The sequence below is a fragment of the Panthera onca genome, chromosome D1 (assembly GCF_046562875.1).
Source record: "Panthera onca isolate mPanOnc1 chromosome D1, mPanOnc1 haplotype 2, whole genome shotgun sequence".
NCBI lineage: Eukaryota > Metazoa > Chordata > Mammalia > Carnivora > Felidae > Panthera > Panthera onca.
The window spans coordinates 91363834-91380396 of NC_138348.1; the positions used below are offsets into that span (position 1 = coordinate 91363834).

At 51.6% G+C, this 16563-nt stretch overlaps 1 protein-coding gene across 5 annotated transcripts in view; it reads left to right on the top strand.

Moving 5' to 3' along the window:
- The first annotated feature begins 3019 nt into the window (after positions 1 to 3019).
- The window catches only part of KIRREL3 (kirre like nephrin family adhesion molecule 3), a 551192-nt gene continuing 537648 nt past the window's right edge, over positions 3020 to 16563 (top strand). For 2 of the 5 annotated variants that reach the window (XM_060605198.3, XM_060605200.3), the window contains exons 1-2: positions 3020 to 3239; positions 5632 to 6083. In XM_060605198.3, the coding sequence (XP_060461181.1) occupies positions 6029 to 6083 (55 nt within the window). In that variant the 5' untranslated portion in view covers positions 3020 to 3239; positions 5632 to 6028. The remainder of the gene's footprint in view (positions 3240 to 5631; positions 6084 to 16563) is intronic. The other 3 variants (XM_060605201.3, XM_060605203.3, XM_060605199.3) reach the window with 2 other exon arrangements.

Here is a 16563-nt window from a genome sequence, read left to right on the forward strand (position 1 = left end):
AAAGCACATGGCGTATTCTGAAATGACACAAGGCTTGTTGCAAGCCCTGAAGAGGGATGCTGAGACTTGTCTTCGGTGCCTTCCCCAGAGTCTGGACAGAGGTCCTGGCCTATGCACTCGGCCAACGCTGAGACAAGGCATGAGGGATCTGTCACCTCCTTTCATAACGTTTCTCATATCTTTTCTTCCCTGTAAATTATCCTCTCCAGGCCTTTGCTGAGAGAGAGAATGCTTCTCCCATGTGAATTGAATACCCAGTGCCCTGCATGCATGAGTGTGTCAAGGCTAACCAGGTCTATTGTTCTTAAACAGGGCTGCCAGAGAATTGTCTCCTTGTGCAGAATGATGCTGGAGAGATAAAAATATCTTTCATTTCTATAGTGCTATGCATCTTAAAGTGTGTTCCACATTTTGCAAACTATATATAGGCTCAATTCATTACCCATCCCCATAAAATACAGCCAGAGCAGTGGCAGGCACATGCCAGATGTTTGACAATGGTTTAATAACACAGCGAAGAAGAAGTTAAATTGGATTCCGAAAACAGGAAATGGGATGTGGGGCACTGGGTAAAACTTTACCATTCATTCAACATTATGTGCTGAGTGCCTACCACCCACCAGGGCGAGAGCTGGTGCACCCTTGTGAACCGAGGAAGCCCTGCCTCTGATCACAAGGAAGATTCACAAGCAGACACATTTTCCTGGCAAGGATGATTCGTATTAACATGGAGTGAACATACAAGGTGCCGTGGTCCTTATTGCCTTTCAAGGGAGTCTCTGGAGCTAGCCACCCCAGTATGAGCATTCCCTTGCTTTAATAAAAGGTCTGCCTCAATGCAGTTATAGAATGTATGCTCAAGAAAGCTGTTCTGGATCTCAGGATCCAGGCATGGTTCCGGGGAAAATAAGCAGAGGAGGGAAGCCATAAGTTGAGCAGGTTGGGGAAAGATGGGAGAGCATTCAGAGTAGGAGCATGGAACAGCTTGGGGAAAAACTGTGACCAGTGAGAGTGGAGGGGGCTATGCAGATTCCAGGGCTGCCCAACTTGTTTTCCCATCAGTCACTCACAATCACCTGCCCTGACATGCGGAGCCCTGCGGAAGGGGCTCCAAATCTCTCCAGGCTGAGCGGTGTAACCTCTGGAGGATAGGCACCAGAGTTTCAGGACTGGGAGGGATCCTGGAGAGTCACTGTCCCAAACCAGTCATTTTCACAGATGAAGAAAGACACGTCCCAGTTCATTAAGGAGCTACAAAAGTTTGGGGTGTCCCCGCCAGAGCCCAGGTCAATAGACTCACCCTGATCCCCTCACTTAAGCTTGGTCTTAGGTGAATCAGGGGGACAGACTCATCCTGCCCTTTGAGAGATGCTCCTGGCAGCTGGAAACCTGGTCTTTGGGGCCCTTCTGCACTAGGGACTCAGCACGGAAACACAGCTCACTGTCTTATAATTCACCTCCGTAGATATGATCAAGAAGTTTGGCTCAGACAATGAAAAAGAAATCAGCTAGAAGGTTGTGACTGTCCAGGCCAGACAGGCTGCCACCCAGGGAGGACCCCTGAAGACCATTCGGTCTCTGGAGGTATATGTGGCTTTGAGCCTTATTGACTTACCTGGGACAGAGAGTCAGATTACCCTAAACTCCCCGGAGGGGCCTGTTCAAGATGTGTTTAAATCCCTGGACAAGAGGGTATTAGCCAACACTGGCAGGATATATGAAAAACAAAAGGAAATGTGGTTTATAATGTATCTGTGCAACAAATATTGTGAAGAGGCATTAAACAGGAAATGCTCCACTCGTGATGACTGCCTGTCTCATAAAACAGCCTCTCCCATAAAACAGCCTCTCCCTCTTCCTCTCTTTATCCAGGGTGGTGACCCCTTGGGAACACAAGAAGACAGGGAGAGGGTGTCCGGCCATCAGGAGCAGTGCAGGGGAGCCCCGAGGGCAGGGCAGTGCAAACACAGGACCAAAGGTTGGGGCTCTGGGCTACATCTCAGCAGGGCAGTTTCCTGTACTGCCTCAGGCAAGTGGGCCTAGACAGACTCATCCAGAAAGGATCCAGCCTGACAGACAACCTCCAGGGCAATTTCTATCTTATTAAAGAGCCAATGAGATGTTTCCTATTTTTTCCCCATGTGTTTACTTTTCCCCAATTGGAGGACAAACTTTCCAAGAACAGGAATTCATGTATTCATTCCACACGTCGTTATTAAGTACCCAAACAGGCCTTTGCACAAATGGAGGAAATAATAAATATTCCAGACATCGCACTAACATCAAGGAACAGTCACTGGAAAGTAACGATGAGCTAGGGTCTGCATGGTCTGTGGGAACTCGGCCGCTCAGGGTATTGAGAGGCAGTATCCCCACAGCGCTGCACCTGGACCCCTCCCGCCTGGTGTCTTTGTCCCAGACCTCAGAAAACTCTAGGGGCACGCTTGCTGCCGCCAGGAGAGCAGGGCTTGGAAGCAGTCCTGCGGAGACTTGGCCCTTCTGAAGCTTCTTGGCCAGCGAGCAGCAGAATTTGGAGCCAGCCCTATTCTCTGTGGGCTCCGGCCTCCGCGTATGTAACGCACGCCAGAGCCGGGTGGTTCAAAGGACACAGGACTGGGCACTGAAGGCCTTGGAGAAGGGGGCTGGGGACTGATGAACTCGGCCTCCTGGGCTATGGTCCAGGACAAGAAATGCTGGAGAGGATGCCACCTGCTGGTGAGGGACCGCGGCTTGCGCTGTGGGCGCATCAGAGACCTGGAGCCGGCATGTGCACAGAACAAGAATTCGGGCAGTTTTCCAAGTGTTGGTTTTCTGCTGTCTCTTTAGGGCTGTCACGTCCACGGGCCGTGCCCAGAGCCCCAGCGCCTCCCGTCCCGGGCTCTGGACGCGCAGGCTCCCACGGTGGGATGGGGGTGGGGAGGCGGTCTTCCTCTTTCGCTCCCCTCCATGTCCCTCCCCTCTCCTCTCCTTCCCTCCCCTCGCCTCGCCTCGCCTCGCCTCGCCGCACCACGCAGCGCACGCCGAGGTCTAAGACTCTCCACTCTTCTCCATCAGGTGGAGCCGTCCGCGCCTCCCGCCTCCCGCCACCCGCCTCGCCCGCGAACTGCGCGCAGGCACCTTGCAGCGCCAGGAGGTTAACCGAACCCCCGGAGGAGGTGAGGCCAAGGACCCGCCGGGCGGAGATGGCCGGGCCGCCGTCGAGGCTGGCGCCAGAGCCCGGCCGGCTGTGGGTCCTGCAGGTACCGCTGTCGTTCTCGCTGCCCCACGTGGTGGCTGCCGAAGATTGCCGTGGTTTTTCCGGCACTCAGGCTTGAAACGCCTCCCGGTCCTTTTAGAGGCAGGCAGCTCACCACTTAATCCAAGCTTTCCCCCCCCCCCCCCTTTCTGCCGGAGACCGGAGGCTGCGGGGAGAAGGGGGTGGGGGGGGGGGTGGTAGGCGGAGAAGGGAACAGGCCCAGCTGGCCAGGGAGATCAGAGCCAGTTTGAGGGTCACGAGGCCAGTCTCAGGGGCCAGTGGGAGAGCGAAACAAGGTCCTTCCAACCTCAGATTCCTACCATCCGTCTCTTGTCCAAGGCTGAGCGTGAGTGTGTGTGTGTGTGTGTGTGTGTGTGTGTGTGAGCCTGATTTTCATGTACTGCACAGTTTGCTAGCTTCCTGACCCCGGCTTTGCAATATTTCCCTGGGGGCCGAATTAAGCAAATCTGGGCCCCAGGCCACTTAGGAATTAACAGTCAACATGAAGCAGCAGCTTAAGGGATAAATGTTAGTTAAAACACCCAACGTTGCTTTGTGAGGTACAATCTACATTCTAATGTTATCCGTCTTACTCACTGCAAGGCTTGCCTTAGGAATGGTGCCCACACCTTAACATTTCTCCCCGCACCCAGTAGATTTCATGGAAAGCTCATGCCATGTGCTCCCTCTTAACATGTTGTCTGGCACAGGTTGTTTAGAATTATCATTCATCTTGTTTATGTGCTAGGTTTGCCTGTTCTGTTTCACTGCGTGGTCTGTCATCAGGTTGGCGCACTAAGGCTGTGCTGACACTTTGTTTCCGTACCTTGTTTGCTAATTTAGCTGTTAGGGTGCCTCTTTGGGGACCTCTGAGTTTCTGTTGCTCAGCATTTCTTTTTTTTTCCCCCAAAGCTTGCTTACAAATTTCCCTTTGATATGTTTAACAGCCTCTAAGGGATGCAGTTAAATAAACTATTAAGTTAAGAATAGAAAAGTCAACAAAGCAGACACCTACTAATTTGTAGATCTTTGATGTCAACTACCAGATGTAAGCTCCTACCAGCACATACTTTCTCTTGGGGCCCTATTCCTCTTGTTCACCAATACCAAGGGATACATTTTTAAAGTTAACATCCATATGGAAACTTGGAGTTGGAATGTGCCTTGAAGTCAGCAAAATCCCCCAAGTATGTAACACTGATGGAAGGAAGGCTAAGAGTTTCCCAGAAGGCCTCCCCAAGGTCCAGAGACTGAAGAAAGTAATGCTTGGTTTTATACTGAAAGGCACACATCAAGAGAACATCTTTCATTTTTCTCTCCTTACTCTTTACAACCCCCTCCCCCCGCCTTCTTCCATGTAATGCTGCATATTAGACTTGGTTGTAAGCATCCTTATAGTTTGTATCTTCTTTACATCCTCTGCTTCCACACTATACCCGTGAGCTCTTGAAGGCATGGTCTGTGCCCGAGGTTTTATTTCCCTCGGTGCCCGTGTACCCCAGGTATATCTAAATGTCCACCAAGAAAATAGGCCTAGGTAAATTCACTTTGTTATCACCCAGGACATGGAATTTGATTTGAGTGTAGGTTTCACCACAGGTAAAAAAGACCTGAAGGTTCTTGGGAGGCAGTTGCCTATGACCTTGGCCTCTCCTTCGCAACAGGATTCACAGCACCTCTTGGAGAAAAGACACTCTCGGAGTGATGGAGTGCTTATTAGAGGAGAGGCTGCAAATGCCAAGACGGGCTCCCGTCTCCTTTTTAGGAAATGCACAAACCACGGTGATGATAATAATAATAAATGGGCATGTGTCACATACCTGCTTGATTTCCCTCTCGTTCCTTCCTTTTGTTTTGCAGGAGTAGTGCAAAGCAAACTAAGGTTTGCACGTTCAGGTTTTATTACCTACCTCCCCCTCCTAGGAAAGTCTCCAAAAAATGCAGAACGTGCTTATCTCTTCCTCAACTCCGGAGACTCCCGTTGCACACACTGGCCAAGTCCTTCCTGGGGAAAGATGCATCCCCCCCCCCAACCCTCGTGGCTTCCCTTTTCCCTTTCAGCCGGTTCCCAGTTCCCTGTGCAAAAGGCAGGGCATGCATATTTTAATGCGTGTGCATGCATATAGTCATGCTTAACTTCACTCCCGTTGAACAACATTATGTGGTGTGGACAAAAAGTCACAGCCTGCTCCCTGTTCAAGATGCCTTTTGGTCAATAACGGTGACAAAAGCTGAATTTCCCCCTAAATGCGGGGGTGGGGGGTGGGGGGGTGGGGAGAGAAGGCGAGAAAGAACAGAGCCTCCCCCCTCCGGCCTCCGCTTCGCATAGATCTCCTTTCTCCAAGTGTTTCCTCTTTAATTATGACCTGTTTCCCCTCCCTCTCCCCCCGCCCCAGCTTCAGTGAAAGGAGCCCTTCTGTCACTCGTCACTGGCTCCCTCGCCCGCCCGCCCGCGAGCTCGCGGTGGGAGGAGCCCGCCGGAGGAAGCCGTGAGCCCGGGCTGCCGAGCCACAGAATGGATCTGCTCCGAGCGGGGACGTCGCTGACGATCCCGGCTTCCCGCGGCGGCTAGGAGCCGGCCACTGGTCTCGGCAGGCTGCGGAGACCCGGAGGCCCAGGGAGAGCCGCGGGCCGCGCGCGCGGAGGCACGGACGCACGGACGCGCGGACAGACAGATGGTTGGCGCGAACCCGGGAGGACCGCGGCGGAGGCTGAGCACGGCGAGCCGCCCGGGAAGAGAAACTAACTGCAAACCCAAGTTGCCCCGCCGGCTTCCCCTCGCTTCGCTAAGGAATGAAACCTTTCCAGCTCGATCTGCTCTTCGTGTGCTTCTTCCTGTTCAGTCAAGGTAGGACCCCCCGCGCGGCCGGAGTTGCAGAGAAAGTCGGCTGGGTTGTTGTCAGGGCGCGGGAGGCTGAGGGCAGGAATGGGGGGCAGGCTTCGGAAACTCGAACTGAGGGACGCGTCCGAGATGCGCTGGCCTTGCTCCTTTGCCTTCGCAAATGCAACAAAATGGTACTGTTTATTTTCCTTTGGAAGGCAGGGGGTGGGAGGGGTGACTCTCTCCTCTCACTTGTCAACATCCAGCCCAAACTCTCCGATGCAAATGAGTTCTTTATGCTCCCGGTATGTTAATTAGGCGGTGGCTGTGTGGCGATGCCGCTCTGAACTTCTGGGCACCGCGTCTCCTCCAGACTCAGGTTGGAGAAGGAGAGGGTAGGGAAGGAGGGCTTTGTGCAAGGTGGATATTTCAGCTCCAATACGGTCTGACTTGCCTGAGTGTATTCCAAAGCCACTGTGTGTGGCTGCAGATTACCGAATGCACCGTGGGGGTAATTTGCAGCGGTTGGGAAAAGCTTGTAAAGCGTTTTCGTTGAATCTCATCGGGTCCTCTGAATAAGGCTGAATTCTGAATCCTACACAGCCCTGGATTCAGGGTCTCAAGTGATATTTCGCCCCTGGTGCTGATTGTTTCCTTTCTGCAGCCTAGCAGGGGCAGAGAAGCTGGTGGACTTTTCTGCAAAGAACTTTGCTACCTCCGGGCTGGCTCCCTGCCTCTGGGAGCCTCGGGCCAGGCGGTGCTGAAGGGAGGGGAGGGCACTCTGGGGAGGGATTGCCAATGCCTACTTAGCCAAAGGCATCAAAAGTCACCTGTGGAATTGAGTGTGAAGGGGATAAGTAAACCGGCTCCTTCCCACTCTTTTGGAATGCCAACGCTGCCTCTGCCATCTGAGGCAACATTTGTGCCAGCCAGCACGGCTCTGAGAGGGACAGGACTCTCAGAGAAATCCACAACAGAGCACGTCCATCTGTTGATTAAATGAAGGGTAAAAGTTTTCAAGAAAGCAGAGCTCCGCCATGGGTGGCTGGCTTTGCGAGCAAACAGTATGTCTCCTTCTCTCTCCCTGTCAGGGAGAAGCCACATGTAAGCAAAGACCCACGCCTCCTTCCTCTGCTTTCTTGCACTGGTATTTGTGGTCACTGCAGATTCGCCCCCTGTCAAACTTTGCTTATGGCCATCCTCATTACCCCTGAGGGGCCTTTCCACGTAACAGTATGTATACGCCCACCCCTGTATGTAATTATAATGTGTATACACAGACACAGGCGCACACACTCATGTATTCATATGGTTGTGTGCATCTCACCAGGGCTCCCTACAGCAGCAGGAAGATAAATTGCCTTCCCGAGAGTTTTCAGGCTGAATGAATACGAACTATCTCAGAACACTGGTACAGAAACAGTTTGGGTTCTATTACCATTTTGTGAGATTACCCTCTTTCTTGGATGCCCCTGTGCTTGCTTATGGGCGCGCGCGCACACACACACACACACACACACACACACACACACACACTCCTGTTCTCCTTTTTGCCTCTTACCAATTTACTCAGGAAGTTGCATGGAGAATCCCTAAAAGGAGGAGCCCACCAGACCCCTCCACCCATGTTCACAGGACTAGTGCCCGTCTTAATCAGTCCACGCGTTGTTAGAAAGCTTGAGCTCTGATTCCCCTCTAGATTGGCATAAGAAGCCTTTGGTAGCTAAGTGCCTCTTTGGCTGTCTGAAGCATCGCAGTGTGTGCGTCTTCAGCTTTTCTTATCCTTTTCTCAGCACCGAGCTATTTCTTCTCTGTCTCATATGAATCTTTAAATATTTACCTATGGAGGTTAAATGCTGTGTTTCATCTACCCTTAGCCCTGAGAGCACTAGGAAGAAACCACAGCATCGTGCAGTGCCTGGTTTCTTATTCCTGAGCGTTCTGAGCTTGGTCAGCACTGGCCACCCTCCCAAATGATAGATGTCCTACCTACACACGGGGCTCCAGAACGGGCCGAAAGAAAGACAATGAGACAAAGTGAACATAGCTGGTCAGAATACCCCCTCCCCGGACCCTGTACATTTTGTGAATAGACAGCCTCTAATGACAGGAATTAAGGGCCAAGTGGGACAATTTTTGTGGACTTTTGTGATATACCTTCTGACTTGATCGGTAGACATGTGTTTTAATGTGGATGCTGTTGCGAGTATCGTGAACCCCCCCCCCAGGGGATTCTGTTTGACCCTCTGCACATACACGATTAGTTCACATCCTGTGCCCACCTCCAGAGTGCCATGTATTTACCAAGTTATTAGCCAGAGCATGTCCACTTCCAAGAGGTCGTGACGGGACTAGCCCACAGGCCGTAGGTGACATCCGCGGACATCCCCCTCATGGAAGTTGCACCCTGCCTCGCGTGCCCCCTGCTGAGCCACCCATCTGACCCACCCTTCCTCCTCCTCGGCTACTTTCGGAGCAAAAGTGCAGAGACTCGGGAATGCCCCCCCCCCCCCAGAGAAAACAAACGTCCAGGGTTCTTTTTAGGTCTTTCTCTGGCACTCTGGTGACACCTCCATCTGCTTCCCAGCACCTCTCACCCTGGGAGCCTATGTGTCATGTTAGAGTTTCTGGAAACACAATTCTGGTGCTTCCTGTTCCCGTCGCCTTCGTTTGCACAGTGAGGGAGAGCGCCCAACAGTGCTCTGAAGACTTTGATGCCAAAACATATAAGGAAAGACTCCTAGAGTCCCTCTCTTCTAAGTTGTCCATTCCTGGTTCACCTTTACTTTTCTCCGTAACCCTTTAGAGACTGAAATTCAAGTATAACTGATGTCAGTGTCGCGCTGTATCCCCTCTTCTTTTAAAGTTTGGGCTTTTCGTGTAGATGGAGATTAAATATTCATTTCTCTTTCCTAAGGTGGCAGTAAAAGGCCAAATGGCATCCCTCCATTTCCGCCCCAGCCAACGTCCGTGGGCCTGGCTCCCCCCACAGAGAAATGGAGAGCTGCCAGTCTGTGCTGCGTGTGGGTTTCTCTCTTGCTGGGGTTGCCTCTTCCATCAGCTGTCAGGGCCGCGTGCTTTGTACAGAGAGGGATAATGTCACAGCACAATTTGCCTCCTGCAGAGACGAGGCATGTTCTGCCCCTGGGTGAAAAAGAATCGATTCTCTTGTCATCCATAAAGTTAGAACTTGCTGTATTTTTTTCCCTTTATCATTTAAGTTGGCCCACAACGATTTCCCTCTGTGCCCTCCTTCATCTTCATGAGCCACCCCATCCAGCCCGCACATCCACCTCTTAAGTAGCTACGGAGGACTAGTGTTCTAGCAGGACTCAAGATCCCTGCCTTCCAGCCCATCTCAACGCCGAGACGGTCTGGGGAAGGGGCAGGGACACAAAGGTGGTGGCTTGAACCCAGATGCTGTTTGGAAACTTGTTCTCCTCCCTGCTCGCTGACCTTTTCGCCTGGCACTCCCACGGAGTCTGGTCCGGCCTAATTACTTGGTGGGTCTGAGGGTTCTAACTCTGGAGAGCCCAGACCTCTTGTTGGGTTGACATGTGTGCTGTGCTGCTCTGAACGTGTTGGGGTGGAAATGAAAACTCGCCTTTACCTGTCCATGACGTCCCTGAGTTGAGGATTAATCTGGGGTGTCACCTCCCCATTGGGAAGACTCTAAGTGACTTGCCCTCCTGACTTGCTGGCAGGAATCACCAAAAGAGCTGTCAGATGTCTACCAGAGGAGCAGGGAGGTTCATGGTGACATGACTCTCGAAGGGAATAGGAGAGCCTGAACCAGACGTGGGGCGCATAGCTTGTGAGTGGAGACAGCCGGCTAAGATGAGGGAAGCCACAGGGGATGGCAGGAAGCATGGAGAAGAAGGAGGCCTTAACTTGCAAGAAACGCCCTTGGGAACGGGGAGGGGCACCAGAAGATAGCCTGAGCACATCAGAGGCAGCCGAAAGAATGGAGGGATCATAGGGGGTACAGGCTGAGAAGGCACTGGAACAAGAAACTGGGAGTGAACAACTTAGCAGACATTTCCCCTTGCCCAGAGCCGTCATATAACAAAAGATGAGGCAAGTAGCAAGCACGATGCTCCTCCCCCCGTTGGCACCCTAAGTGATATGACGTCTTGTCTAGAGGAGGAAGAATAGCTTCTTTTGTCCTAGAAGGTCAATGCCCAACTGCCAAGGGTGCGGGACCACTTCTTTAACAGAGCTTCTGGGTGAGGGCAGCTGGGACGCGTCTCTTGGGCATGGGGGTGGTCTCTGTGAAAGCCCAGCAGGGAGCTTTCTGTTGCCAGCCGGACCTATTGAGGAAGGAAGAGAAACTCTCCAGGGGAAGAGGGGTGCGGGTGGGGTCAGAGCCTTCACCCTGCACTTACAGGGTATGGAGTGGGGCCTCCCTCTTGGGTTACAAAGAAGGATCTTCCTTGGAACATGGCAGCAGCCAGCTAGGCATGGGACCAAGGAGCCGCTCTCCCTGGTGTGCCTGTGTGGGTGGGAGCCAGGGCCAGCAGGAGACGGGGTGGAGCAGGGGATTAGGCCTGAAGATGCAATTTTTCTTTTTTGTTCAGCCCAGTGGGGGTGACTTAGGCGGCATTATATTGCAGACCCAGAAAAGCACATGAATAATCCAGAGTGAATTCAAGAGATTTCAATAGCAAAATAATAACAATACTAATGATACCTTTGATTTGCAGAGTACTTTTCTTCCAAGGAGATAAAAAGATAAACTGTTTTGGAAACATGAACAAGGAGAAGAAAATTGCCTGCCTAGAGGAGTGGGCTGGGTTGGGGGGCAACAGCATTTCACTTTAGGGTCTCCTGTAAACCAGGGGTGGGGAGGGAGGTACATAGGCGCGGGCATCATCGCGGGCCACAGGCCTTATCCTTCTAAAACCCTGAACTTGTAGGTGAAACACCAGGGCAGGCATTTTTAATAGGGGTCAACCTAGAAAGAGTGAGGCCCTGTGCCTGGGAGCAGGGATGCTCTAATTCAGCAGTGGGGAAGCTTCTAAAGATCATGAGCTGGCTGGACTCTTAACCACTCCAATAATCCTGATCTCATGGTGGTTTTTGCAGCACAGCGATTGGGGCTCCAGCCTTTCCGTAGGTCAGTGGACACCCCAGTGTTCATGGTGCCGGGGCTGGTAGGGGCTCCAGCTCCAGGCGTTGTCTGTTCCCCTTGGGTTTCACGTCCGCGTCACTGCTGTCCACAGGGAGTGAGGCAGTATCCCGTGCTGGAATGTACGAACTTCACCCTGTTTTCCAAATAGAGAGGGTTTTCATTCCCAGCGAGGGGAGTGATCCAGACAGCCCTCTACATTGAGGCACACTGCTGTCCCTGATGTCACTTTCTTTTCCCTAGGGAAAGCCAGAAACTACAGTTAGGTGTGCACATCCAGTAATACAGATACCTAGGGGCGCCTGGGTGGCTCAGTCGGTTACGCCTCTGACATCAGCTCAGGTCATGATCTCCTGGTTTGTGAGTTTGAACCTTGCGTTGGGTTCTGTGCTCAGAGCTCAGAGCCTGGAGTCTGCTTCAGATTCTGTGTCTCCCTCTCTTTCTGCCCCTCCCCTACTCTCTCTCTCTCTCCCTCTCAAAAATAAACTTAAAAAAAAAAAAAGAATATAGATACCTTATAGATCATTGGAATACTACTCCCACATTCATGCAAAGAATGTCGTGTCCTGCTTTCTGCCAGAGCTTGGGAATTCAGCATAGAAAGGCTTCAACATTCCACATGCTCTCAGAACCCACACTGTTGCCATAGAGTAAAGATCTCCACCACCATATTTAACGTGAGCGTGAATGAACTTCTTGCTCCTGAGCCACTGAAGGAGCTAGGGATCAAACATTGTGCTTTTCCTCTTTTCTCTTCTCCTGACTTTAAAAATGAGTACTCTGGCTGTACATTTCTAGAAGTCAGTAAATGTCAATATTGGATAAGTGTTTCCTTTATATCACTGCAATTTAGCATAAGCTGCTTGGAAACAAATGTCTTCCGCAAGCATACAATGTTTCGGTGAGTACACAGTCAACACCACTACGAGGATTAAATAAATGTCAGCTTTTCTTGGGTATGCTCGTAACAAGGCAAACCCATGGAAATAGCGGCCAGCATGGATGAATCGTGCTCCCTGCGGAATTACTCTGTTGCAGTCCTTGCTGGGGCTTGGAGGGGAGAGTTCACACTCCCCCATCTCCTTCCTGGAAATAAAGGCAAGGGAGTAGCCAGATCCGGGTTCCTCGGGCATGCCCCGGGGAGGTTCCCCTCCCCCATCCCGCCCCACAGTCTAAAAGTCTTCTCATGCCCTCTCCAGATTCCTCCCATCTGTGACCCCACCCTAGACGGACACCACTCATTGCTAAAGTGTATCGATGTCCAGAACTTAGAACAGATCCGCCCTTTGCCTTTTCCTGAAAGGGGAGGTGAGATCCCCTCTGTAATCTTCCACCTGGGGTTGGTTTCCTCCTGGGCAGAGTGAGAGAGATTTTACCTGAGGCTGTTTTTTTGAAAACTGAAACCAAAAAACTGAAACCAACCCTGCCATGGCTGGATTGTCAGTATAAAAAAGATGCGTGATTATCAGGCTGAATTATCAAGATGGTCTTCTTACTTGGTCTGTGTTCCCTGGACAGTTATTGCAAGTTCAGTGTCTTTCTAACCGATGCCTAGAAGACAGGAGTTTGAGATCTGACACCGACTTGGAACAGTGACCGCCAAGCCTCGCATTCGTCTTTCCACACTTTATCCCCAGGGGCTCCATGTCGCCTGGTGTCTCAGAGAACCACCTTCTCTCAGTCCGTCCTTTGTGATCAGATAGCACGCTATGACACCAAAGCTCAGCCCTTGACCACTCGGCCAGCGCGCATCGTGGGCCTACTGTGCGGTGGGCACTGTGCCAGGGACTTTTGATTCAAAGACCCCTCAGACAGTATTTCTGCCCCAGTGGGGTCAGTCGGGTCAGGGAGCAGACACTTTGACCCACGGTCACAGATGGGCTCAGAGTTGTCAGGAGTATTCTGAGAGCGGCCGAAATGGCCGAGGGCATCAGGAAAGGCTGTATCGATTTCAGAGGATGTCTGGGAGCCCTCCCGGCGGGGGGGTTGGGGGGAGAGAAGAGTATTTCAGGCTGTGGCTTAGAGTGTATGCAAAAGAAAGAAAGCAGGATAGAATGTCATATATTCGGAAGCAATGGGTAGTGTGGGTGGCTGGAATGTGAGTGCGCTGAGGGTAGTAAGAAGCTTGGGAAGGAGAGGGTCAGCTTGTCAAAAATACCATGCTGAATGTTTGATGATGGACCATCAGGATTAAATCTGCCTTTAGAAACATTGTTAGTTATCTCTGGGTCTGTACTCCTCTCTACGCCTTGGGTCCTATGGACAAAAAAGGGGGAAGCATCCACATGTGATTTATTTTTCTTGGTATCCCCTGTTTCTTATATGGGACTTGAATGGAAAAATACTCACTCTTTCCAGTTCCTTTTCCTCCATAGCCAGCCTCCAAAAGGGTGGAAAAAAGTGAGCAAGAGGGTAAGTATGGACGAACCGACCTTAACTGTTGGTCTCCATTCCGGAGGAAGGCAGAGAAGAAGGTTGGGTAAACACACACTTAGGAACAGTGCGTTAGATACAGAATGTGGAAAGAAAGAAAGCTGGGATGGAAGCTGGGATGGCTGGGGACACACTGGATTGTTAGATGGTGTAGGCACCGAGGAATGGGATTTCCCCATGCCAGCCCCGCATTGAGGACGAATGGTAAACCAGGTAGGGAGACAAGAACAAGAATGAGATAAGGGGGAAATGCCTAGAGACCTTTTGCTGATGATTTCTTTGCTTTTCTGAAGAGAAGCTGTGCTGTCTTTGGGGAAAACAAGGTTACAGGCTAAGTGATTCTACCCAGAAGACGTTAGGGATGTTTACAGGTCTCTACCACCAAGTAACCTTTCTTTCAAGAGTAAAGAACGTCATCAGATACTCTCATGTGTTCCATGTTTGAGCCTGCTCTCATCAGGAGTGAGCGGGGACTAAGAACAAGCTCGATGGCGAAGAAAAACCTGCATTGTTTTGCAAGAAAATAGGCAGTGACGTTTCTCAGACAGTTGCTATTTAACTCTAGTGTCTCAGGCCAGCCCATTGAATAGTCTCCCATTGCTGAAAGCATTCTAAGAGTAGAATTCCGGCCACCAAGACTTGAAGAGTCCCTTCCCAAGCAGTGGACCAAAGAGTTAGAATAGATGTCATCCAGATCCCCCCCCCCCAAAGATTCCCTGAATCTTATCTATTAGCCACAGCCTATTGATTTGGGCTAATGAATTCCTAGAAGATAGATGACGTGTTACAGATGGCTCTGTCCGGCACATTTTCTTGCCCGTGCCAGGCACATCCTTTTGGATGGTGGTGGTGGTGGTGGTAATAAGAATGTTTGCATGAGGATGATGAGGAGGAGGGTTGATACCGAGCTTCACAAGCTGTAGAGTGCTATTCACAAGCACTGCTTATAGCATGAGAGGCAGCTGTCATCACTGTCCTGCCCTCTGAAAGGTTGTGTCCCTTGACCAGAGTCACTCTCCTCTGGTTCCCTTTTTCGCCTGCCCTGGCGCTTCTCGAGATGCAGGGAGGCTTAAGCTGCTCCACGTCACCCACGCTGAAAATTGCGTAGAAGGTTCTAGGCTGTGGCACAAGACGGAACAGGTCCTCCAACTTGTGGGAATCCTCCATGTGGAGGCATAGAGAAGGATTTCAAGGATTTCCCGTGACAATCAGGGAGCTGACCTTCGAACCACGACCTAGCCCTGCAGCTCTGTCTTTTGATTCCCGACTCTTTCTGAGTGGGTTCCTTCATCTTCTGGCATTCAGCTTTTACCTTGAGGGCACAAGGTTTCCCCAGGGGAATAAGAGGCCAGCCTCTTGGGTTGAATAGCAGTCAAGGAGATGTTGCTTGGGTAGTTCCTTTTGGAGCTGTTATTTTTTTTTAATTTTTTTTTTAATTTTTATTTATTTTTGAGACAAGAGAGAGACAGAGCATGAACGGGGGAGGGTCAGAGAGAGAGGGAGACACAGAATCCGAAACAGGCTCCAGGCTCTGAGCTGTCAGCACAGAGCCCGACGCGGGACTCGAACTCACGGACCGTGAGATCATGACCTGAGCCGAAGTCGGGCGCTTAACTGACTGAGCCACCCCGGCGCCCCCTTTTGGAGCTGTTTTAACACACACACACACACACACACACACACACACACGCAAAAGGCAATGGCAGTGAGGAACTTTTATTCTCTGAATTGGGTGATTAAAATATCCATTTCTTTTGTCCATCCACTGATGTGGATGCTAGGCATGCTATTCGGCACATAGGAGACTCTGAATAAATGTTGAAATATTGGACTGAATGGTGAGAAACAGTAAAAGGAAGAGAAAGCCGTGTTTCTGACATCACACGTGCAGGGGCTGACAGGCCCCCACAGGAGGGCAGAGGAAGGATCCCCACTATTCGGAGTGGGAAGTTGTTCCTCTCCGAGTAAGGCCTTGAATGCCCACTGGGTCACCAGGGACGCTGCCAAGAGAAACATCCTCTGGCAAGCCACCCACTCCTCAGTTTCAGCGAAAAACCCAGTCCTGTCCTTCTGTTCTTTAATGCATGTCAGTTCCCATTTCTGTCAGTCACCTGCAAGTGTCACAGGTGACTCGGCTCTGGTGCAGTGTGACAGTCCACCTGTCACCCTTGGCGATGCTGGGAGCTATGACAGCTTCAGAGTGACACTGGGGCCAGGTTGGCTCATCATGCAGGCAACCAGGGGACAGAAACGTAGAGCTTTTTCCTGGAGACCCATCCCAGGTACCACAGGAGAAGCGACTGCCGCCCTCCCTGCCTGCCCCTTGTGACAGAGAGGTTGCCAGTTAACCTCCCAGTGGCTTTACCCTCCATACTCTAGGACTCTTCCACACCTGGCTGAAGGATGCTACCCCACATTCACAGGGAGTCCCATTTCAGCAGGGAGCTGACCTCTGAAGCCTTTTTCTTACAGAGAAAAGGCTGTGTGAGGGGCCACGGTCTGGGCCTGTTCTTCCCTTGGGTCCGCATCAGGCAGGAGCTGGTGGGAGGTTTGGGGACCTAAAATCCCCGGGAAGGTTTGGGGACATAAAAAGAGCTGCGGTTCCTCCATCCGCCTGATGGTGGCAGCAGCAGCGCTTACAAAGCCCAGGAGTGAGCTGAGCTGAGGCCCAGGGAGGCCCTTAGTAGCAGGAAGAGCCAGGCTCTCTAGTCAGGGTGCCTGGCCCTCCTTTGCCCACCACGGGTGGGGCTGGGGCAGGGAAAAGGCACGGAGGGAAAGAGCAAGCCTTCCGGATGGCAGCAGCTCTCCTGGGAAGCTCGGGTCCTTCCTGCCTGTTTCTGATGGATGTGAGGGCAGAGTGCTTAAGGGGAATGTCTGAAAAAAAAAAGGTAGGTGGGTACAATTAAAAATGCCCAGGGACGAGAAGGAGCCGCAAAGAGAGGGAGC